We start from the raw sequence: 23932 nt of genomic DNA on the forward strand, positions 1-23932 counted from the left end.
AATGCTGATTTATATACCGCACCATGTTAGGTGACAAGGATATGAAACAGAATGAGGCATGGCCCAACCCTCAGGAGCTGACAACATAGTGGAAATCGAGACACACAATTGATAACTACATGACCTGTCAGTGCTTTGACAAATGTGTATTTTGTGTAAGAGAGCGGGGAGAAAAAGAAAATGTTCATGTCACTCGGGCCAGAGGAGAGTAGAGGGAGGATCATAGAGCCTGATGGGTCTCCAGGGTGACTTCAATATAGTAAGAAATAAACAAGTAAAGAAAAAAGCAATTAAGAAAGTCGATTGTTTAGTCTCCTAAAGCTAATCCCAATCTCAGACCCTCGCATCATAATGCAGAGTGCAATTTGAGACACTTTTCTAGGGCCTAAGTTAGGAAAACTCAATTCTTATTAAGAAAAACTCAGACTTGGATAAAGAATTAGTTTTCTAAAACCCAAAACAACAAACTCTAATAATTAATGCTAAAAGGGAGAGATCCTGAGAGCAACTATATCATGATGGGAATCAACAGGACAAGTCAGCCCAACCTGAACTTAAATTCTGGAATACACTGTGTGCTATGTTTTGCATGATTTTAAAAATATATGTTCACTCTCTGGGCACACATCAACTAAGCAGGCAGGGTAGGTGTCCTAGAGAATGCCTGGTAGTAAGGGAAACCCATCAGAATTCTAAAGTATCCTTTACGGAAATCCATAAGGTGGTTAAAGTGATTAATCATAAGGTAATTACTAAGTTTAACAGATGGCTACATGGGTCCTTTCTCTGACCTCCTTATAATAATAAATAACTGTGTCTCTGAAATCTATCAGGAGCCTTCAAAGTTCAAGGCCATATTTTGAAACAGGCAAAAAAAAAAATCACAAAACTTAAAAATATAAAACACAGTCTTAGTAGTATGTGAAACTTGACCTTTCACAGTGTCCACTACAGAGAAAAAGTTGTCTATCCCAGCTTTTTTGATATATAATTAAAAGCTGAAATTAAATAATACTAAATAAAAAATTTCTGAGAAAAATGGCCACCTCTGCAACCCATGAGACCAGAGAGGTAGGAGGAATTCCATCTGGTGCAGAATATTAGCTACATAGTTCAAACTCTACTCTGTGACTTTCTGTATCTACAGCACAAGGGTTTTTATTACTTCACTTCAGGTATCCATCAAATTAAATAGTCAAAAGTTTGAGAAAAAGTTTTGTAAGGTTGAGAGAAAGTCGTAGTCATCTCAGTCAACTTTCTAGGGTGTATAACTTAAGATGAAAGATGAAAAGGAATCATGAAGAAGTAATAAACATAGATCACATTATCTTTGTTTCCTGTAGAAGCAACTTTATTGAAGCAAGTTTTAACATTATAGCTCCTGCTTCTGTATACCATGAAAATGATCAAAAGTATGTGTTTCTCTTTTAGCTGTGGCAGTAGGAGGCATGATACTCAAAGTGCTATAGTAACTAATTCTTGGTCTGAAATATTTCTTCTAAAATCCTTTTGAAAATTATTTTATTTAATACTTGCAGTTGATTTGGTAGAGCCTGAAAAATAAGTGAGGTAAACAAAGTAAACTCTGAGCCAGAGGCTGAGATCCTGAGGAAGAGGTTTCCTGAGATCATAGGTTTCACTGGGCAGTTCTTATTGGACCCTGACACCAGCTGAGCGATGGGGGTCTAACTCCGGTTCCACATTAGTACTTCCATTATTTGACAGGAAAAAGGATCACAGACGCCTCACTGAGTAGTAATGTCATAGCTCATAATGGAGCAGAAGTTAAAAAAAAAAGAAAGCAAGAAACTACAGTGTGCGGAGATTTAGAATGGAGTGCAAAGATTTGAGATCCAAAAAAGAATCTGCAGCAGTGTAGTGTGGGCTAGTGAGACTCTGACAGCATTAAAAAGGAGCTGGAGCATTTGCAAAGCACCAGCCTCATGAACTACTGAAACAGTTATTCTTCCTATAGTATGAATGAAAAGTGTACACACGCTTCTCCTCATATATCAACAGATACTATGGAAAAAAGGAACATAAACTGACAATCGGCCCACAGCCTATCAGTTGTAAATCACTGGTCTATGCATTATGCAGACTCTATCTCTCACCTTTACTCCAGCTAGCATTCCGGTTGTGGACACACTAAAGTCAAGGTAGGCCAGTGTGTCTGGGTTAGAAGGTTTGTAGATCTGGGCAGGACGCTTCTTTGGCAAATCGTCTAGAGAGCAGAACAAAGCTATCAATCTATCTGCACAAATTAAAAAACAAAGAAGAAAATACATTTATCCAGTCAATTCCAGTGCTGACCTGTGTCCAGTATGAGGGGCCACGTCCTAACATCTACAGCTGCTGCTGCCTCCCGGGACCGCAACAGCTTACAGATCAGCTGTGTTGTCATCAGACAGGCAGAGCGACTCACCTGAGGACCAGAGTGCATGGAATGAATGAGTGTACACCAGAAATGAGCCAATTTATGGAACATTCATCACATGTGGCCCTGCTCCTTGTCATGCACATTAAAACCATGACAGCTTCCTAAGAAGATTACGTTCCCCATAGTATTGCTTTCTCACAAAGAGCCAACTGAGTACAGGGGAGCTGGGATCTACTCATGGACACACACAGGCAAAGCATGGCTGTGACTGAGGTCCCCATTTTTGTACTCCTATGCTGAAGCTTATCCAGTATTGCGATTACACTCAGAATAACAACATAGAAGGCCTCTGCTCTGTTAACTCTGTTCTATAAAACATATCAGATGCAGGTAGACACATCATAAATATTTTCTAATAGGAGTAACTGCCATAGAAGTAATACCAAGAGCCCTCCTTGAGGGATAGGACACTGGCATTTTTTGTCCTCAAAATAATTTTTGTCTTTGTGACTTTTCCAAAAGGGGGAAAAGGTATGCTAATCAATCTTAAATTTTCTTAGATGCATGAAATTAATATAAATTTATACTTTTAAGAAATAAAAGAAAACTTCTAAATCCAGGAAATCCAGGAAAGAATTCTTAAAAATGTATTTTTGTTTTCATTTGATTGGATTTCTTGGTTGGATTTAATGGGGGAGCTCCTTTTGTAAGGAGCTGCCTTCCATGGAACAGCTTCAATTTTGATAAGCTGCAGCAGCTGCTCCCACCTAACGTGCACTGTCCTGCAATAATTTACATCTTGCTTCTAGAAGTAGATGATAAACTCCCTGCAGACAGACACCATATCCTGTTCTATTATGTTGGTTACACATGTACTTAATTTTCCCCTCTTCTCTCTCCTCCTTCTCCCTCTCCTATTCTCTCTCTCTCTCTCTCTCTCTCTCTCTCTCTTTCTCTCTCTCTCTGTCTCTCCCACTTTCCCTCCCTCCATTCTTCCCTCCCCATTCCCCACTGTCTCTCAGAAGATTTCAGGATCTATGATATACAAGCTCAACATTCAGATTCAGGCAGGTCAAGTGGTTACACATGTCCAGGTGCCTGTTACCTCCACGATCATCTTGACGGTCGGCAATGTCGTGGCAATGTTCTGTGGGTGTGGAGGTCGGACAGTTATTGGCACACAGCCTGCGTACAGGCAACCATAAAATGCTGCAATGAGGTCTATTCCTACATAAGGAAGGAAAAAACAATTCTTAGTGGAAGCAATCCTATTACTTAATGACAGCCATTCCTGTCAACAAAAGTTCTAGTCTAGGAAAAGTCACACGGTGAAGGAAGCAACAAACCTTTTCAGTCATTCTCTGCTCGTGTGATAAGCTTCTATGGCCCTTTCTTTAACCTATTCTTTTAGGCATCAGATACCAAAGTGGACAAGTTTAATTTCTATGCTATTTGTCTAAGGAAGTTTTCAACTAAATGGTGATGAATACAGTAATTAATTCAATGGATTAAGTGAACTATTACCTCAGTTATCTAATGAAACAAATGTAGATGCACAACTTTTTGTAAATATTTTATTTAAGCTTCTAAAAGTAGCACAACTGTAGCCTTATCCCTGTGAGTGGGAGTGACTAGACACCAAAGAACCTGGTTAGAATCCAGCTGGATATAGTACAAATATTCAGCAATAACCTGCCACTCTGTTCAGGTGCCAAAAAGGACAGGCAGCCTGGCCCACGCCTCTGGAGTCAGACTCCTGCTCTCTCACCTGGTGGGTACACCAAAGCGACATGGTCTCCATCCTGCAGGTGGCCCCTCTCCATCAGCATCACCGCTATCTTCTCTGCACGCTTGTGAAGCTGGACACACGTCAGCGAGTTCGCTATTGTGCCCTGAATACCATAATGATAGGTAGCTAAGTAAGACTCTTTATCATAGTAGCTTTATTGTGATACAGTTCACACGTCATATAATTCCTTTAAGAAAAAGAAATGTCCTGCAATGGGTTTTTAGGACATTCACAGAGCTGTACAACCTTCATGACTTTACAAAGCTGCCATCATTTCTTCCCACCACAGAAAGTCTCACATTCATTAGAAGACCACCAATGCCCTTTTCTTCCCATCTAGTAAAAAGTTCAGAACCAAAAAGGATGCTAGATACATGTTGGTCAATGTGAACTATTTTAACAAATTAAAATCCAAACTAAAAAAGCAGTTTAATTAAAAAAAACCCCAGCAATTTTGCGACTTAAGTATAAAACCCAGGGGCAGTAAAAATTTATTAATAAACTTACAGCACTCCTGTACTAAACAATAAAGGCTGATTTAAAGTGTTTATTAAGAAATGCCATATTAATCCTCAAGTAAGTGAAAGGACAAAAAATCAAAACTAAAATAATCAATAATAAAAAGAAAAAAAGAATCAAGTGCAATTTTATGTAGACATTTAACACACATAAAAACAAAACAGAAAACCTCTTTGGACTGAAAGTACCTTAAAAAGGGGGTTATTAGCAAAGATGAGTAGCAAGATAGGTACTAAAAATATCAAAATATATGTAATTTATTGTTTAAACTGGAACAAAAATATGAATAAACCATCAGTTATAAGCCTTCAACTAACCAGATTTTCCTGGACACATTTTACAATTATATACTTGTACCATTCTCAGATATGTACAGATCACTGTCCACAGCCATTTTAAAAGCTGCTTCTTTATGTTCAAATTCTATCTCTCAACAGGGTCAATGGCATTTCCTTAAGCAGTAGGCAATTTTGTTCAATAGACTGGGCTAAACAGTGATCCCGAACAATCTGGGCTACTTTAAGCAAGCAGTTGAAAGAACAGCACAGGGCAGCATACTCTCTCTCCACAGACTCTCAGGGAACCTAAATGACGCTAACATTATGTATTAAGGTAGAGGTTCAAAGGGAACTGGCGAGGAGCAACCACATGGAATACACAGAATGCTGTATAGACCAATGTGACTAGTATCTCTCAGACTAGTGAGGCACAATTTCAGAAGAAACGCACCAGAATTCCCATCCCAACCAATCCATGTCAGATGCGTTCACATCAATGAGGTGGGAGGGACCTGATGAGAATGCAAGAGAATATTTCATGTCTTAAGATATACATATCAGCATCCGATATTTAGCAAAAACATCCACCAAACAACTGGTTATTAGTGAGCCCCGGGAGGCCAGTGTAGTGTCGTTGGTGATTTTACATGGAAGGGCAGGCAGGGCACCTGGAAATAGATCAGTCAGCCTTCTGACCCTCCACTCTGATGCTCTAACTGGTCTCTTCAATGGAGGAGAAGTTAGGCTTACAGTTCTCTGCACTGAACCTTCTGGTCACACAAACTTTTCCTTATTTTTCCACAGAAGGATGTTAAACAGAAAATGGAAACATATAATGAAGAGCCAGAGGAATTTGGCTTCTTCAAAGTTATACATTTCTCTGGACATTTACTCACGGAGATCACATCTGTTTATTATATGAACAAAAATACTCCTTGGTTTGAACATCCACTGAGCTCTCCAAAAAGAAGACAGAACATAAAGATGCAGAGAACAACTGACGCACAGGCTGGGGACCACCTCAATCCTCACACCAAGGGCTGGGCGACCCCATACAAGTCTACCCTCAACACTAAAGTGAAGCAGTCCTTTCACAAAGAAAGGCAGCCTACATCCACCATAGCTGAAAATGACCTGCCGCACCAGTATGGGCAGCAGACCTGGCTCATACTTCTGATCCCACCGAGGGGACTCTTCTGTCATAAAAAGTTCCCTCATCACCCATGGGTCACTGTTACTGCGTGCCTCTCTTAACCTTTGGTTTCTACAATTTCTCTCCATATGATCTGAGTGCCCCCCCCATAGTTTCATGTGATACAATTTTACCCTAATTGTAAAGTATTAATAGAGGGGATAATAGATAGGCTATAGTGTTTAGAGGCAGGGTTCTGGGCATTGATTAGGATCAGATAAGGTTATCAGCATGGGGCCCCTATGATTAAATCCTGGTGGTTTTATAACAAGAGAGATCACACAAACACAGACACACATATTCCCTCCCAGAATCCCTGTACTACCTCAGCATTCTATCAGGGAGAAGCCTACCACCAAGTGGTTCCTCAACCCCTCACCTCAAGAACTGTCAGCTGACATAAACCTCTTTCTAAAGCAGATGGCATAAGGAATTTCATGACACTAATGAAAAATAAACCAAGACCATCTTCTATAAAAACCAGCTGTTTTGGCAAGAGACAAAAGCTATAATCTGCCCACTTTCTTGGTTCCTGAGATTTAAGAAACCTAGAAGACTCACAACCACAATGAGGACTGTATAGGAAAACATGTTTTAATTCCAGGTTCATGAAAATTTCTACCTCAAGGTACTTACAAAATGTGAAATCATTTGTATGCTATCTTTTATATCTTTGCTAACTTTTCTGAAATAATTTTTATAAAACTGTTTGCCATTTTATAGAATTGGTAAAAAAGCCAAAATAAAAAAACGAACAGCAAAGCTTTCAGTCACTCTGTGATAACACTACAGGGGAGTGGGACACACCTTTTGTGGAAATTAGGATCTGAAGCCAGCACTTGGGATGATCCGAAATCAATAAAATTACACTCCAGTCCCTAAGAGGGTGCTTATGTAGAACAGCCCATGGTGGGTCTTTGTGCACAGCTGGGGCTGTGTCACTGGGAGAGTTTCTGGCACAGAAAGGACATGTGGAATGAACAATGGCCTCTCTCAGAATTGCCCTTGGAGGGCAAAATCCTTATCTTGGTGGTGGTGGTGGTTGGGGAAAGATTCCAACTCCCTATTATGATAAGGGACTCACAGGATAGGTCAGCAGTCTGAACACCAATAATAATCTAAGTGATGAGCATATTTATCTTTTGTTTAGCCAAGCACACAGAATCAGACGTGACAAGCTTGTATTCATACAGTGGGTCTACAACGAACGTGACACAGGCCACATTTGGTTACTGCTCATCACCACTTGCTGTATGAGAACATGTTATACCTCAGAAGAAACACCACCAGTTTTTAGTTACACATTTCATTTTTCCAAATATGAGTCATTGAGGGAAATATGAAATGTTGTAGGTGAGCAGCCCCATAAAATAATAGCCACTTAGCCTCAGGGACTAGTCCTTAGCTCCTTGGCATCCTTTTCCACAGTCATGGGGAAAGCTGGATTTGCCACATCAAGACCCACTGAATAAAAAGCTGGTTTTCTAGGTCAAGTTACTTTACCAGAGAAATTAGGGTTGTCTTTTTGTAAAAGAAGTTCTTTACTTTTTTAGGAGAGAAAGGTAATGCTGGGAAATCCACTGACAACTCCTATTCTAGAATTCTTTTTTCTTTAATTTTTTTATTTAGTATTCTTTTTGGTTGTTTTTTGTCTTGCTTTGGTACGGGGATCAAACTCATGACCTCAACTTGCCAGGCAGCCACTTAAACCACTGAGCTAATCCCGGGCCCACAACTCCTATTCTAAAAGAAACAAATTTTTGGTGTCAAAAGCTGTGTATCTGTATATCTGACACCATTTTAAAGTTTTACATTCATCAAAGACCTGCTAAAAATTGAATGAAGATAAGGCTAAACAATCTATATGTTAAAATTCTAAAGAAATTATTATAAGTCAAAAAAATTAAAAGATTTGTCTAGTATATCTTTTTGCTTTTTGGCTAGTATTTCTAACAAATGAACCCTACCCCTCAAAAAAAGCCCCTTATTCTTTATTATATACATGTTTCAGGAATGTACATTTTTATATTATAATGAATATTTATAACGAATTTATCTTCTTTTCCCACTAAAACTTGTGCACAATTCATACCTATTCACTATGTTGGCCGTGGAGCACATGAATGAACACCATGTGCAACAAACAGGAAACCACTCATACTCTTGAGCCAAATGGTTCAGTCATTCTAAAGGGACCCATGATCAAGGAGAGCTGATGAGAAGTGGCCAGATTCATATTCGACAGAAACTCTATCCCGTAAGAGGCATTGATAGAATGGTAAGGCAGTTAATAACATGCTGAATATTAATACTCTATAGATATGTTAAGGGACTTGTTATTAGAATGAATTTCACCTACTTCTTCTTACTCTTCAATACTGCTTTTAGAATATATAATTACATGTGTAGTTTGTGTTGTATTTCCATTGGACACTGTTGAACTTAAAAGTGGATTTAAATAGAAATTATACTATACTATGTCATCAGATGCTGGGGCTGATAGTTCTGGCTGGGCACTTGTGGATGTGCATATGAGACAGCAGAGAGCAGTAAATGAATACAGATGTTTGCATCTGATCTTTTCAGGAGAATAATGAAGGCAGTGCCAAGACCCTTCAGATAGCTCAGGATGGAGCTGCCTACACATTGAAAGAGCCTTACGAAATAGCAGGTCACATCTAAAAGGACAAAGCCTCCCTGAACCATACTCTAAACGTTAATCTAAAGCAAATTTATTCATGACTTTGATCCCTACAACCTATTCCCATCTAATTTTCTGTCATTTTTACTGAAACTCTTTAAGTGAGTCATTTCCAGTAAACATTTTCCAAGAAGATCCAGCATCTAGCTATAGCAAATGACTGTGGTCACAGAGGCTCAAGGGCACAGGCAACATCCATAGGGTCAGACAGACTGCATGCCAAGTCTGGTTCCTTGGCATCACTCCAGCAAACAATCTGAGGGGTCTTCCCCAAACCAGACATGGCTAGGATATATTGTGTTGTTTTACACTCTCCATAAATGCATCTCATTCAATTTTGAGTCTTTTGTGTAGAGCAGGGTCTCCTACTTCTATATGGAAGCAAAGTATTAGGCAATGCTGGGGAAGAATTTTTAAAATGATTCAAGGGTTGGAGAAAGGACTCAGAGGGGTTGTTCAATTCAGATGAATTAAAACACATGCAAAGATGATTTCATCACTAGGAACTCAAACTAGAAGTTAAGGAAATTCTACTATGTGCATTTCCTTGCATTTGTCACTAATCTGCTGCTTCAAATGCTAAGAAATATCTTTGTGCACTAAGATTTTGATGACTAGGACAAGAAATAATTTCAAGAATCAATAAACAGAATTGTATCAAACTGAAAATCTTCTGCACAGCAAAAGAAACAATAATGAGACAACCTACAGAATGGCCAAAAATGTCAGTTATTCCTTGGATAAAGGATTTGTACTTAGTATAAAGAGTTCCAAAAATTAGAACCCCCCCAAAACAATATTCAACCAAAAAATGGGCAACTAAATAAAAAGACATTTCTCAAAACAACAACAAAACAGTGCAAATAAACAGAAAATACATTAAAAGAGAATTTCAGTGTATTTGGCCATGAGGAAATGCAAATCAAAACCATACTGAAAAACCATTTTACTGTAGTAAAGATGCCTATCATTAAGAATTCCAAAAACAACAAATGCTGGTGAGCCTTTAGAGAAAAAGAAACACTTCTATTTGTTGGTGGGAATGTGAACTATCAGTACAACCACTGTGGGCATCAGTATGAAGATACCTCAAAAAACTAAAAATACAGATTCCATTGGCCCAGCTATCCCTCTTCTAGGTATCTTCCCAAAAAAGTTAGAGGTCATCATTTTACAGTGTTACATGCATACCCATGTTTACAGAAGTGCATACCACAAGAGCTAAATTACAGAATATAATTCAGTGATGTTGAACTTTTCAGAGCTTTCAACAATAACAAATAGCCAGCTGTGGCATGTGTGCCATTGACTCACCACCATTAATATAGATGCTCATTAACAGATGCATTAAGAAAATTTGGTAAATATGTATAATACAGTATTAATCAGTCATAAAGAAGGACAGATTTGAGTTGACCATAGAAGTATCTTGAGACTATAATGTAAGGTGAAATAAATCAGACAGAGAAGATTAAATACTACATGTTTCCTCTTATATGAAGAGACTGACACAGAAGTAATTTAAAAAGCAAAATTAAAGTGAGATGATAAGATTAGGGAGGTGATGAAGGAAGCAATCAAGGAAGGGGATCTGGAGAGGAGGGGAGAAGTAGGAGACAACGAAAAGAAGACCAAATATTGTCAAGATGATTATTATGCATCACAAACATACACTAATAAAATTTAATTATTATGTACAACAAACATGTACTAATAAAAAGAAAATGGGGAGGTGACCAGCAACTCCAGTCGTAACTTTTAAAGGAGTTTCTTGTGCTTGTATGTGTCAAGATGGCCTACAGATTAAATCTATTGTTCATGCTTTATTTTCATAGCAAAAAGTTAACAAGCATATTAAAGCTCTTGCATTTTCTTTTTATTGTTTATACTCACTTGTATATGTAAGGCTTTACTCCTAAGTACTTATGAAATAATATTTGATGACTTTGATTTCTAATGTGAAATGTAAACAAAGGAATGATTTCCATTCCTGAGAGCATAATTAACATGTAACTTTCTATGTATAAAAATTAGTTTGGTAGTCAAAATAAAAACAAACATCTTGTGGGTGTGCAATTGTTTTCTGTTATAGGTATCACTAATCAGTCACTTTTGGGTGAGAAGTACTGCAAACAGAGCTGCTAAAAGATCCACATCCATAAACAGGAATTTCAGATGAATAAAACTGTTATAATTAAAAGCAACTCTTTAGTGAAAAGGCCTTATCAAAAGAGCAGAAAATAAAAGGATAAAAGAAATTCACATAAGACTGAATGAAAGAACTAAGTTGGGCAGAGGAGGAAGAAGGAAGAGTGCTTCCAGACACCAGTGAGGACTCCACAAGCAGTAACCAGAAACCCCACCCACGGCTCACCCGGCAGTTGAGCAGCGTGTACAGCACATGGTCCGGGGTGGTCTGCGCTCTCCACTGCAAGACCTCAGACAGAAAGAGGAACTGCAAAGAGGCACAGGGGCAAGGGTCAGGCTCTGCAGTCACTAGCTACTCACTATATTTAAATCAAAATACACTGAATGCTTTTGAGTGATTTAAGGTGGTGTGCTTATCCACAGAGGAATTTATGTTTTTATGAGTATCTTGGACAAATGTATAATCAATAAAACAAGAAAATGTTTCTACTGTGTATTTTCACAATTGGTTGATTTGGAATTCACTGCACCTGATTCAGGTTGAGACCTCAAAGAGCAGGTCTGTGCCTAAGGAAGCAAAGTTCTCTAAATGTCCACCTAAGGGGAGCAACTGATGCAGCAAATCTTTCCTTTTGGGGCTCCCAGAAGAGGTGATGTTGATTTCTGTGGACTGCAATGAATCAAACCTTCTCTGCTTTTTTTTTTATGCACACATTTACATTTCTAGAACGGTGATTCCTTAGAGACATTAAGCTGCATTATATTGATTAACATTGATTCCCTTCGTAGAAAACAGGACAGCCTTATTTCATCTCAGAATATAGATCTTTTATTAACCTTGTCCCTTTTATTAATAAAAATGTACCACATGGATGGCGCAGCAGGGTGATTAAGTACTTTCAATTCACACTTGCTGTATGTTACTACAGTGGCAGTGTTTTCAATAGCTGATATCACATCGCCTAGCAGTCCATACAGATTGGGATCACCTTTTGTCTGTGGGAAATGGGACCGCCCTGGGTGAGCTGTCAGCACTGTCAGGGCTGAATGATTAGAGGGGGCGCTTGAAGCTGCACAGGACATGAAGTATGACTGGGGCTGGGGTACAGGTTGGAAGATCCAGAAGGCACCAGGATTTTCTCCAGGAGAGGTCTGGCTGCCACAGAGCAAAGTACAGATGCCTCACTGAAGGTTATTCTCAGGAGGTGTGGGATTCACATCACAGCTGGTGGGGATAATTAGAAATGAGGAGGGGACACTAAGATGGACAAGGATTCCCAAACACTCCCATCAGTCCTGCCAGTTGTGGGGTGACATCACTGACACATTTTTGCACTTCTAATAAATTTTATAAAACATCATATAAAAATAAATATGTAATAAGTATTTTTCTAGAAAATTATAGGGACAACTTTTGCCAAGACAAAAGGGAGGCAGGATATCATCACTAAAGATACAAAATCAGCCAAAGATGGAGAAGTGCCACAGTGGAAATCTCTAATGATAGTCACTCTGTGACACGGCACCTCAGTCAACTCTTGAGTGGGAGTGACAGAGCCTGAGCCTCGGCTCCTACCTTCCGGGCCTGGTCATTGTCTTCTATCTGACCCAGGTCTCTGCCACTAGCTTGGGCAATCCTCTTCCCAGATACCAGGTTTCCCACCATCACAGAGGCAGGGCCAATTTCTGGAAGGAAACAGAAATAAAACCTTGAGGAGACAAAAATGAAACTCCTTAAAACATGACTCTCAACTTTGATACAGAGCTTATTTTAGGAACACTCTTTGAAAGATCTGGCTCTGAATAAATCTTATTGGAACACGTTTCAAAGAAATCACTAAAATGCCAACAAAGACAAATATAAACATGCTTTGATTAGGAGTCATACAGAAAGTCACTTCCATTACACAAAAAGCCCCTGAGTGCCCCTCTAACACCACTGCCTTTATTTTCCAGTGAGCGTGACTCCCAGGGGTACTGAGACATTTTCATAGACGGGATTACAAAAAATCATATAGAAAACAAGTAGAGAGCTGGAAAGCATGACGTATTTCAGTGCCAAGTGGTCAACTTCTGGATTATGTCCACTCTTGTTCTCTGGTGTTTTTACAAAAGATCTGACCAAAAACAAACAAAACATAGTATGTTTTAAATAACTACCTCTTGGGATACATTTAGAGAATAGAAGGACAGGATGCAGAATCAGTTACCCATGTACTTCACTGACTGTTACAGGTTTTAGGTTCTCTCAGGCCCATGGTGAGATGTGGAAGAATGCACCAAACGGCTACTGCAAAATCAAAATCCTCCTTACTCTTGACAACTCAATTCCCAATGTACTTCCCTAGTTTATCAGAAGAGTCCACAAGAGCCTTAACAATGGAGTCTGTGTAGTCATAGGAATATGGCTTAAATACACAGCTGCATCATTTTTGAACTTTCCCATGTGGTATTTGTGAACAGACTATCTTTTTTAGTTCTTAATAAAGTAACTATGAAAGAAGAATGAAGTTTTCACATTTAATAGAACAGAAAAGAAAATCTGCTAACAGTCTGCACACTGGAAAGAAGGGTGCTGCCGCTGTGGTGGAAGCAGGGGCGCGAATAGTTTCTGCGGGATAAGTACTGGTTTATTAGCTGTTCCTTTCCTATTTTTAGGATCTGGTGGGGTTTTTTTTTGGATAATGCATCTTATTCCTTTTGGTCACTGAGAGCCGGTAAGCAGATGCCTCTAAGGAGCCAGCTCAAAAACTGACCTATACTAGTTTAAAGGCTTCTCCAAAATTTTAAAAAAGAATTCAGTATAGGGAAGGGAAGCAAATATTTGGAGGGATGTGAATTTTTGTCACTCTCTGCTTCTTTGTCAATCTTCTCTTACTAAGGTTTAATTGTAGATACACTCTCTGAAGGTCAACTTCGGGACTTTATGCATATCTTCCCCAGTGTGGATCTTGACTGTTGCTGAATCTCATTTACAAAATTTTTTCTTACTTGTAATCAACGATGTCTCTCTCCGGTGAAATGAGGTGGGCGCATAGGAAATGCCTTTTTAAAAAATAGTCTTACAGTCAATCATGGCCTCTCAATTTGAAAGTATAAATTGAGATTTACCCTAAAGTATGTATTTGAGATTCACATTTATTCTTTTTTTCCCAGTCCCATTTATATATTTACATATCTGCAAGCTAGCAATTTTATCTCTAGTATTAATGAATTCCTAACACACAATGCTTAACAAATTCATGCAGGGGACAAGGGCAGAAATTTCACCTCAGAAAGCAGCAAAACACAATTCTGAAGGAAAGCAACACCTTTCTCTTGAGCAATTCCTCACCTGTCTGATAAGGTATCCCCCTGGGAATCCAGCTGTGGCATAGTGTCTATTTTTGTAACTTTTATGATATTGTTGTTAACTCATTTGATGCACTAAGGGTCTAACAACACTTTTGTGTTTAGTTTCCTAATCTCATGCATACCCTGTTGCTAAAAAACACAAGATTCATTCAGAAGAAAACTAGTTTGACAACTTAAATCTTAAATTTTAAAGGGCTCCATTTCAAGCATCCATCAAAATCTTTAGACATAAATGTCCTCAGTAAGTGTTTGCTTTGGCTGCCAATAATGACCTGTTCAGAATCATTATAAATGTTTATCCAAAATAGCATTAGAAATAATCTAGTCCTAGTTCCTTAGTGCTTATATGGACTGAGGCCTGGAGGCAACATCCTCTAGTCTTTTACAGGCTTCAGCTGAGCTACAGAAATTCTGACAACTCAGCAGTCTTCAGTTCAGCTTCCATCTAGTATTTGTTTTAAAAGGTTAGTTAATAAGGAAAAGAAGGTTAAAAAAAAAGAAGGAAATCAGTATTTGGGGGCCTGCAGATATAGTTCAGGACAGAGCACAAGCTATGTAAGGCTCTGGGGTTCAGTTTCCAGCATTAAAAAAGATACTTTTGTGAACACAGAATTATATTACCTTATCTCTTAATTTAACAACAACAACAAAAAACTACACTATCTGTTTACATATAAAAATACACATTAATTTCTTCATATTTTTAAAGCTGGGGGTCACTTAAAGATTTATTTAATAAGCTGTAGTACTGGAGCAGGGAGTTTCCAGGCCTGCTGGATCATCCTTCTCCACCCCATTCTTCCCAAGGAAGGCTTTCTTTGGGTACCCTAGTATTTGCTCTGGTGGACCTGACCAGATTCTGATTGGCCTGAACTTTAGCTCATGTATAGATTTTTTCTGGTTATTTGGTTTCTTGATATTGGGCAGATGAGGGGACATTAACAGCTATGAAATTATATCAAGTATTTGCAAATGACCCTCCCTACAATAAAAATTTTGATATAGTCAGAGACCACTATAGGGACAAGGAACAAACAAACTCCCTGGTCTTTAGCCTATTACACCTTAAAAGAATAACTTGTGTTTTCTTCTGAGTTAGTCAGAAACTAAGATTGTTTTTCTATAACTTGCGCCTCTCCACGTAAGTCCACAGGTGCTAATAAGTAACTTAACAGTAGGACAATGCATGACATTCACTTTTATATCCATCATTAACTTAAAACTTTGAATACAGGTACATTACTTATTTAACAAGTTAGCAGAGCTAAATTTACCTAGACTATCTCATCGCCCTTTCAAGATAGAGTACATTAAGAGTAACTCAAGTAATTTTCAGGATTTAGAACAACAACTGATTATCAGGCTTTACAAGGTCCAGGTGCAAGAATCTTCCCTCTTGGAACAGACTCTCAAACTCTCTGGTCCTTTCCTTGAACCAGCAGTAACCTGGGGTCCCAAGAAAAACAGCCTCATTTCCCAAAACCACCTCAGAACAAGACAACAATTTTATGAGAATGAAACTGCCCCCAAGTCATGAAGATTCCTCCAGAGCTACAAAATCAGAATGTAAGTAATGATTGACCTGATCTAGTTTACCTCTGGCCCTGTAAAACTGGTCTCTATTCTTTTGTGGATGGGCTGGTCTGAATCTCTTCTATCAGACTGGGTCCCTGACAGCTACTCAAGCTGTAGTCCTTTCTTATCTTCTTTTATGTTCCAACCAAAGCTTTCCCTTTGCAAATGAGTGCTTCAGTTTTAATTTCCATTTCACTGAAAGCAAAGATTCATGCTATCTGGTGACAATTTGTTCAAAAGTCTGCTTTTATAAACTACTGAACTATTGGACACCATAATGGAGACCCCAACTAGTGGGGTCACTGGGTCAACAGGTGCTGGTAATACATGAACCCAGTGGAGAGGAAGGATAATCACATCAAACACTAAACTGAGGACACCCTTGTGAGTCCTGCCACTGGCATAAACCCTGACACTACAGAAATCAATATGCACAGGAAGAGTAATTTTTCCACTCTTTTATTGTTTACAGAAAGGCAATGACTTGTGTTTTTTAGGGACTTAATAGACAGAAGGGTCTCTATCTACTGCATCTGTATGTTTGACTATAGCAATCACACAAGTCAGGACTTGAGAGAATAAAATGAAAATACAAGGAATAAAGAGAGAAAACAGGTTAGGAAATCTAGAATATAGGAAAACAATTTTAAAAAACAGAAATATGTAGAAAATAAAAGAAATACAAAACAGTAAATTGAACCTATCTGGGAAATAGAAAACACAAAACATAACTGAGCTATAAACAATAAAAATAACAGGTTTAAGAGTCAGAAGATGGTTTAGTCTTGGAAACAGCCCAAACACCCATCAGTTGATGAATGGATAAAGAAGATGTGAGTACTTTTACTACTCAGCCATAAAGAAGGATAATGAGATATTTCTAGGTAAATGGATGTGCCTTGAGACCATACTCTTAAGTGAAATAAATCAGACACACATGTGTAAGTACTGTATCGTTTCCCTGGTGTGAGAAACTGAAAGTGTAAACAAGGACCCAAATGTATAATAGATATTGTGAAATAGGAAAAAAAATGTTCAAAAGGGAAGAGGGAATGGAAGAAAGGGAAAAGAAAAAAATGTAAACAAAGCTTTTATAAATAGGGAGAAGAGGAGTTGAAGGAAGGGTAGGGGAATGGGGGAAATAAGAATCAAGTTTATCAGGTACAGAAATGAATTCCCTATGATGAATATAATCATTTTGTACATCACAAATGTACCAAATGTACCAATGAACTTAATTTAAAAAAAGAAGATGGGTTCAAGTTCCTTTCTGCTGTATGCTGGAGTGACTGCTTTTCTTCTGCAGCATCAGCTTCCTGATGATAAAGGATAATTTATTTATTTGTATATGTGTGTGTGTGTGTGTGGTGCTTGGGATCAAACCAAGGGTTTCATGAATGCCAGGCAAACACTGTGTCACCTCTGTAGCCTAAACATGAAACTTCAGAATACCTCCACTCCCTTCTCATCTACAGAACCTCACCTGCAGAGGTACAGGTAGCATCCATAATGTCAGGAGCCAGCCACACCTGGAGAGGTTTTCACTTTTTCCCCTGGTGGTGCTGGGAATGGAACCCAGAGCTCTACACATGCTACCTAAGTGCAGGTGAAGTTTCCAGAATTTGTACCTATGTTTCCTATGAAGTTCACTATATACATTCATAAGTTCAATTAATACATGCCAACAACCTCAGTTCTTAGGAACACAGACTCCATTCTTGGTCTCTGCATTCTAGTTGTATAACCCTAGATAAACTCCTGGACTTTTCTGTGGTTCTTGGCTCACATCTGTAAAATGGAGACAAATGTCCCAAGGCTCTCGTATGAAGAACTGGCAGTGCCTTAATAGTGCTATTATTCCAGCCTGAGCTTTGGCCTTACCTGTACATGTCAGGTGGAAACCTCTATCATCACATTAGCCAAAGAGTTCCAACATCACAATCCAGTGCATTCGTGCAGTAAATTCTCTTTGCTGATAATTGTGTGTAACCTAATACAACATGATTTATTTAGGTGCTACATCAACTCAAATAATGGATCATGTGTTCCCAGACTGAAAAGTGCTATATGAATTTTTATATAACAGTGTCACAAATAAACCCTGTATTCTTCTTCAATGTTATTTTCTTTGTATTATCTACTCTGATTCCTAAATTAGCCACACAAAACATGTGAGGATGTATTACTCTCAAGCGATGAGACTGGGACCCTAAGATGCCAAGCCCACCCAGTTAGTGACTGTGCAAAAATCTAAGCTAGACCATCCAATAAGGCTGGGCATTTCTTATGCTTGCCATAGGCCAACCTCAGAGTAGACTTCACTATGCTAGCAGAGCTAGTGGATTGTAGCCATTCTCAGGCACAGACATGCCACACACACAAATATACACCACTAGTGAGGAGTTCATGACAGGAGTGCTTGGCCCAAAAGCAGGCACAAAAGCAGGGAATGACCAGAATCCCCTGGACACAGCCTTTCCTATGCAAGTGCAGAAGGTGCTTGGCTCCGGTACCTGGTTGCTTCTGTCGAGGCTTTGGCAAGTTCGTGACACAGGTGTGGGGACACATCAGGACATTGCAGGGGTGCAACGAGCCCTCCAGGAAAAGCTGCTTCGTTTCAGACAAGTGAATCCCACCAAGAGGGGTTTTGGGAAGGGTATTTGCTGGCACCAAGGCCAGGCAATAAACTCCGACCTGATGTATACTGTCAATGGCCTAGAATATTAAGACAGAGGGAATCAGATTATAATAGGAGTTATAAACAGTAACAGTTAAGAAATAGTGTATTTATTTAGCAAATATTTATACATACAACCTATTATCTATCACATGCAGAAGCAGGTCCAATACAAAGTGCTCTGGGTATAACATGGCTAAAGCAAGAGACACAGTTTCCTCACTACATTTGTCAAATTAATTTTACATAGTATCATAAACAATACAAAAAGGAACTTGAAGAGAGTGTACTCTCTCAAGATCCCTACTAAAAACCCAACCTGTGACTTCCCTGACGTGAATAGTAGGAACCAGCTTTGCCAGCCTCTGACACCTGCCTAGTGCTCTGTTTAGCTCATTTCCTGCACAGTTCATGGGATTTCCAATCAAGTAGGGCAAAGGAAAACAGGCACTGTATGGGCAAAAGTACAGTGGGTCAGGTTTCAGGTTGTAACCCTAGCTGAACGAGAGAAGCTGCCACTAAGACAAGAAGGAAGGTGCATGGCACAGCGGTGAGACCTGAAGCACCCTGCTCATCCACTGGAAGCTGTCTTCCTCCGTGGAGTCCGGTCTCTGTTCCGCCACAATCACTATCCTCTCATCATGAAGGACGGTCACAGAGAACACAGCTATCCTGTGGGGACAGAGGTGAACGCACTGTAAGCATGTGGCAGAGATGTTCTCCCAAGAACTCCTGCCGCAGTATGCAATTTTGCAAATCAAAATGACACTGAGATTCCATCTTATTCCAGTAATGGTTACCATCAAATATTCAAAAAACAACAAAGGCTGCAGAGGCTGTGGGGAAAAAGGAAACTTCTGCACTGTTGGTGAGAAGTCTCTAGTACAACTCTATGGAATCAGATTCCTCAAAAACCTAAAAATGGAATCCTGTTTGGCCCAGCAATCCCTCTTCTAATGTCTTCCTTAAAGAGTTAAATACATCACAATTATAGTGATACATGCCCGCTCGTGTTTACAGCACCACAATTTGTAATAGCTAATTCTTGGAAGTGCTCTCTATGCCCAAAGACAGATGAATGGATAAAGAAAAAGTGGTAGTTATACATAATGGAGTTATACATAATTCAACCAAAAGAAGGATCAATTGAGTATGCAATTTATAACCAATGTTCGCATCAACTCAGTAGATCATGGCTCTCACAGAGGCAAACAAATTTTAAACTCTTTCACAAACCCTAATGTAAGGACGGCTTGGAGGTGAGGAGAAGACAACCCTTAGAGGGCACAATCAGGCACCTCTCTCTTGGAGGCTGCCGATGGTACCTGTCAGTATCCAGAGAAGGAGTAAGCATCTGATCACAGGACTTGTTGACATTTAGGGACCTTTTAGTACGTGCCTCTTGAGTTTGTAGCCATGAAGGAATACTCTTCATACCAGAAGTTTTCTGTTTTAGAACTCATGATTCCTTGCTGAATCTGTCTGTCTTGAATGGTGAGCATGAAACTGAGTCTACTCTAACCCCTAGTGCAACCCTTTTCACAAATAGGGTCTACTCTAAAGCTCATCCACAGGTATAGTCAAGTATCTACTTTCTCCTGATTCCATTTGCTTACAAAACTGGAATAATATTCTAAGAACATTCTTGATATTTTTTCAAATCAGCAAAAACAAACAAACCAAACCCTCCAGGAGCTACAGGAACAAATTTAAGATTTATTAAGCTTCTGCTCTGTGCGAGGTAAGGTGAGGAAGGAGGAGAAAAAAAGAAATCATGAGAGATCCATGAAGTAAAGGACCACCTGACTTCCTATGCAAACTGTGACTATTTTTTGGTCTCTGGGACCTTCACTAAGATGAATATGTGGGTCTCTATTCTGTATAGTTGATAATTAGAAACAAGTTTTTATTTTGTTTTTTTTGAGAAGTGCCTCACTATAAAGTTCAAGCTAGCCTTGAACTTACACCAATTCTCTTGCCTCAATTACATTCCAACTGAAAGTAAGTTTTGCAAATGGGTGTTTTTATTTAGCTTAGCAGAGAAACTAATGAAAATACACTCATAGAGCTGAGAAAACGTCTATAAAATCTTACACATTTTGAACTAGAATCTCAGCAATTACTTGAGTCCAGTTGCTTCAAATTTATAAAAAAAGGAAATGGAATAAAAAATAAATTCGTGTAACTTATAAACCCTCTAGAACTATACGAAAAGTGCAGTCTTCAGAAACATGTATACTTCACAAATGAGTACAACTGACCTTCCCCTGTAGACAAATTTCATGGGCTCCACGGCCAAGGCTGTTGCTACGATGTCATCGGCATTGTGTCTGCGCCCACTGACCACCATCAGTCCGTCCATCTTACCCACCACAAAGACAAGCCCACCAGGGCCAACAAACCCCAGCAAGCCTGTCCGTATGAATGGATACTCGCTAATTGGAGCACCTGAGCTTGTCATGGGAAACACCTAGGGAGACAGGGGTTCTTGTTAGGTACCTGCTTGTAGTTAGCTGGTATAAATTGTAACTTATTTTCCTGAAAGTAACTGGACCCAGCACTGCCCCACTTCCAATGACCCAGTGCGGATGGAGGCCCCCATAACAGATGCTGGCAGTGTTCAAACATCGGAGTACCCATCCCATGCTTAGTAGAATGTCATCCTCTCCTCCTAGACCTCTGGGTGAAGTGCAAGGGGCTGGGGCTGGGGCTGGCTTCTCCCATAGGCTCTGTGCGTCTCTGCACACAAGGAAATCATTTTACTGCTTGTAAACACTGCTAAGTTCTTTTGTTTATAAAACCATAGCGTGAAAGTGATGAATGGAGAATCAAGGTGCAGTGTAAACAACATATGCAAGTGGTAAAGTAACATCTCTAACTCATTAAAATGTTATTTTCCTTTATTGCAATCACACTGAAAAGAAAAACGTAAAGAAAGCAAATCAAATGAGTTCAAACTCTAAACATTTTTTTCTTCAACCCTGCATATAAATTACATGAAAAGAAGGGGAGGTTATTTAGACTGTACCTAACCCAAGTTTCAGAGAGCGTCTGAGACAGCTGAATTCACACTCATCCTGGACAGTGATCAAAACACAGCTATTCAGTTAAATTCCAAACTCTAGATATTCAGGAATGTATCCCCCAAACAATTTATCTTTTCTCACACATGATGAGATATTATGCTGCCCCTAAGGCCAGATATCACTTAGTAAAGAGATGAAAGTGCTGAGAATATTATGTTACAGCACTAAACAACCAAATTCATGTGTTTAAACTTCAATGTGCCTATTACCACATAGCACCGATACATGTATGCCTAGCATTCTCATGTCCACACAAATTCCTTACCACACACATATGAGTTTGTGCTACTAACTTTAACATTCTCATTTGTTCAAGTAAAGTCTCACAAATTCACCCCTAGCCAAGTGCAGTGTAGACTGCAAGATGTGAAGTAGAGGCAGCTGGCTTCCCCACAGGAGGCATGCAGATCCCTGCCCCTTTATCATCTAGCTCTCACACAGTGCTTGCATTAAATAGGTGGAGGTGATAGCAATAATGAATGAGAAAATAGGCTCATTTTTGAGAAATTGTTAAGTTTTTTGGAACCTGGTTATAAAAGCCAGAATAATGCTTATAAACAAAATGTACGAAAAGCAATAAAAATGATAGGAGAACATGCAACTATCTTAATAAATACAATAAAAGATAAAAACTCTTAATGTCTTAGGTTTCTTATCTGTTTCTATGCATCTGGCACTAGCTAGCTGAAGATGGACCACAGACAGCACTCTTAAAGAGGCAGAGGACCCGCCACTGACCTACCTCAAAGGTGTTCTTGGTCATGCCGGAGAGCCCATAGTATGATGTTCCTGTTGCCACTGCGCACACACACAGCTCCCCGATTTCATCTGTTCTGCACAACTGAGGGATCCCATCTGGCTTCACTGAGCACATGATGGCTAAAAGCAAACCCAGAAAGCACACAGAGGGGGAGTGAGGTAAGAATAAAAACACAGGCATACAAAGGAGGAAAAATAAACAGAAACAGTATCTATAACCAAACTCCAAGTGCAATGGCCAGTACTCACTTTCCCTAAACAGAATGACTTTTCATGCAGTAAAATGTCAAGTTCCATTGTGGTGGCACTGGTCAGGTCAGCTGCCTTAAGATTAATATATAAACTGTTGTTAAGGGGAATACCACTGTCTGCCATTCAGGTACAAGGATGATGCACAGAATAAATGTCAGGGTCATGCACTGCACCTGTATCAGCAAAATGGGAGCAATTTCCAAAGTGAAACATGATCTCTACAAATTAGGAAACACAAAATATTTGCTCTTAAGTCTTTCAAAGGTTCTCTAAATTTAAAGCAGAATTTAAGCCTCCAGAGTCCTAGGAAGATAAAACACTGATTTCAAATTCCCTGTAAAGGTGAGTCCTTCAGAGAACATCAGCTGAGGGCTTCAGTGCCTAGTATAATGCTGCCGAGTTCTTGCTGGTCTAGCCACACACTTCGCTTGTGCATCAGCATTCTACCTACCACAGCTGTGGACCACAGGTGATTAGATGGTCATGAGCTGATGCCTTGGAGAGGTGGTATATACAGATAACAAAGATGGTGCTGGTTGGAAAGAGCTTAAAACTTCCAGGAAACTCCATGGTGAAGTTAAGGGTGTAAGAAATGGAACTAATACAAACACAGAAGTTAATTAAACCCACAGTGAAAAGTAAATCACATTAAAACTACACTGAATGGCTGGGGGTGTAGCTCAATAGCACAGTGCCTGTCTAGCAAGTAAGGCCCTGAGTTCAGTTTCTGGCACAAACAAAAACAAAAAACTACACTGAAATATTGACCAGAAGCATGATAAAAATCAAAACATTTAATGGCACACTGGGAAAGGAATTGGAGAAAGGGGCCCTGACATCTAACAACAGCATCAGTGTAGATCTCTATGAGCATTCTGAAAGACAATTTAGCACTGTCAAAATCATGTGGGCAAGTTTCCTTTGAAACACAAATCTCATTCCTAGAACTTTTCTATTTGGATACTCCCCAAACCCTGAAGCTGGAATGAGGTTCTTTCCCACCTCAGAAAGCAGCAGCAAGATAGTAAAGCTCACCCAGACTGGGAGAGCTTAAATCAATTATTATGCATTCAAACAATGTACTACCATACTGCCTGGAAAAAAAAAGATCTAGGTGCACTTACAAATGAATTTTAAAACACAAAACATGAAGACACACAATATACTCTATCATACGGGAAAAAAGCCAAAAACCCTAGAGAGATAATACACAAATATACAT

The 23932-nt window shown here is 39.2% G+C and overlaps 1 protein-coding gene across 4 annotated transcripts in view; it reads right to left on the reverse strand.

Moving 5' to 3' along the window:
* Positions 1 to 23932, reverse strand: part of Dip2c (disco interacting protein 2 homolog C) — a 419016-nt gene that overhangs the window by 56988 nt on the left and 338096 nt on the right. For all 4 annotated transcript variants that reach the window (XM_063260126.1, XM_063260125.1, XM_063260124.1 and 1 more), the window contains 10 exons: positions 22442 to 22578; positions 20875 to 21083; positions 19171 to 19285; positions 18450 to 18651; positions 12584 to 12693; positions 11234 to 11314; positions 4149 to 4272; positions 3486 to 3607; positions 2314 to 2425; positions 2115 to 2224 (listed from right to left, as the gene is read on the reverse strand). In XM_063260126.1, the coding sequence (XP_063116196.1) occupies positions 2115 to 2224; positions 2314 to 2425; positions 3486 to 3607; positions 4149 to 4272; positions 11234 to 11314; positions 12584 to 12693; positions 18450 to 18651; positions 19171 to 19285; positions 20875 to 21083; positions 22442 to 22578 (1322 nt within the window). The remainder of the gene's footprint in view (positions 1 to 2114; positions 2225 to 2313; positions 2426 to 3485; positions 3608 to 4148; positions 4273 to 11233; positions 11315 to 12583; positions 12694 to 18449; positions 18652 to 19170; positions 19286 to 20874; positions 21084 to 22441; positions 22579 to 23932) is intronic.

The sequence above is a fragment of the Cavia porcellus genome, unplaced genomic scaffold, assembly GCF_034190915.1.
Source record: "Cavia porcellus strain 051 isolate PalLab524CR breed Dunkin Hartley unplaced genomic scaffold, mCavPor4.1 scaffold_13, whole genome shotgun sequence".
NCBI classification, from domain to species: domain Eukaryota; kingdom Metazoa; phylum Chordata; class Mammalia; order Rodentia; family Caviidae; genus Cavia; species Cavia porcellus.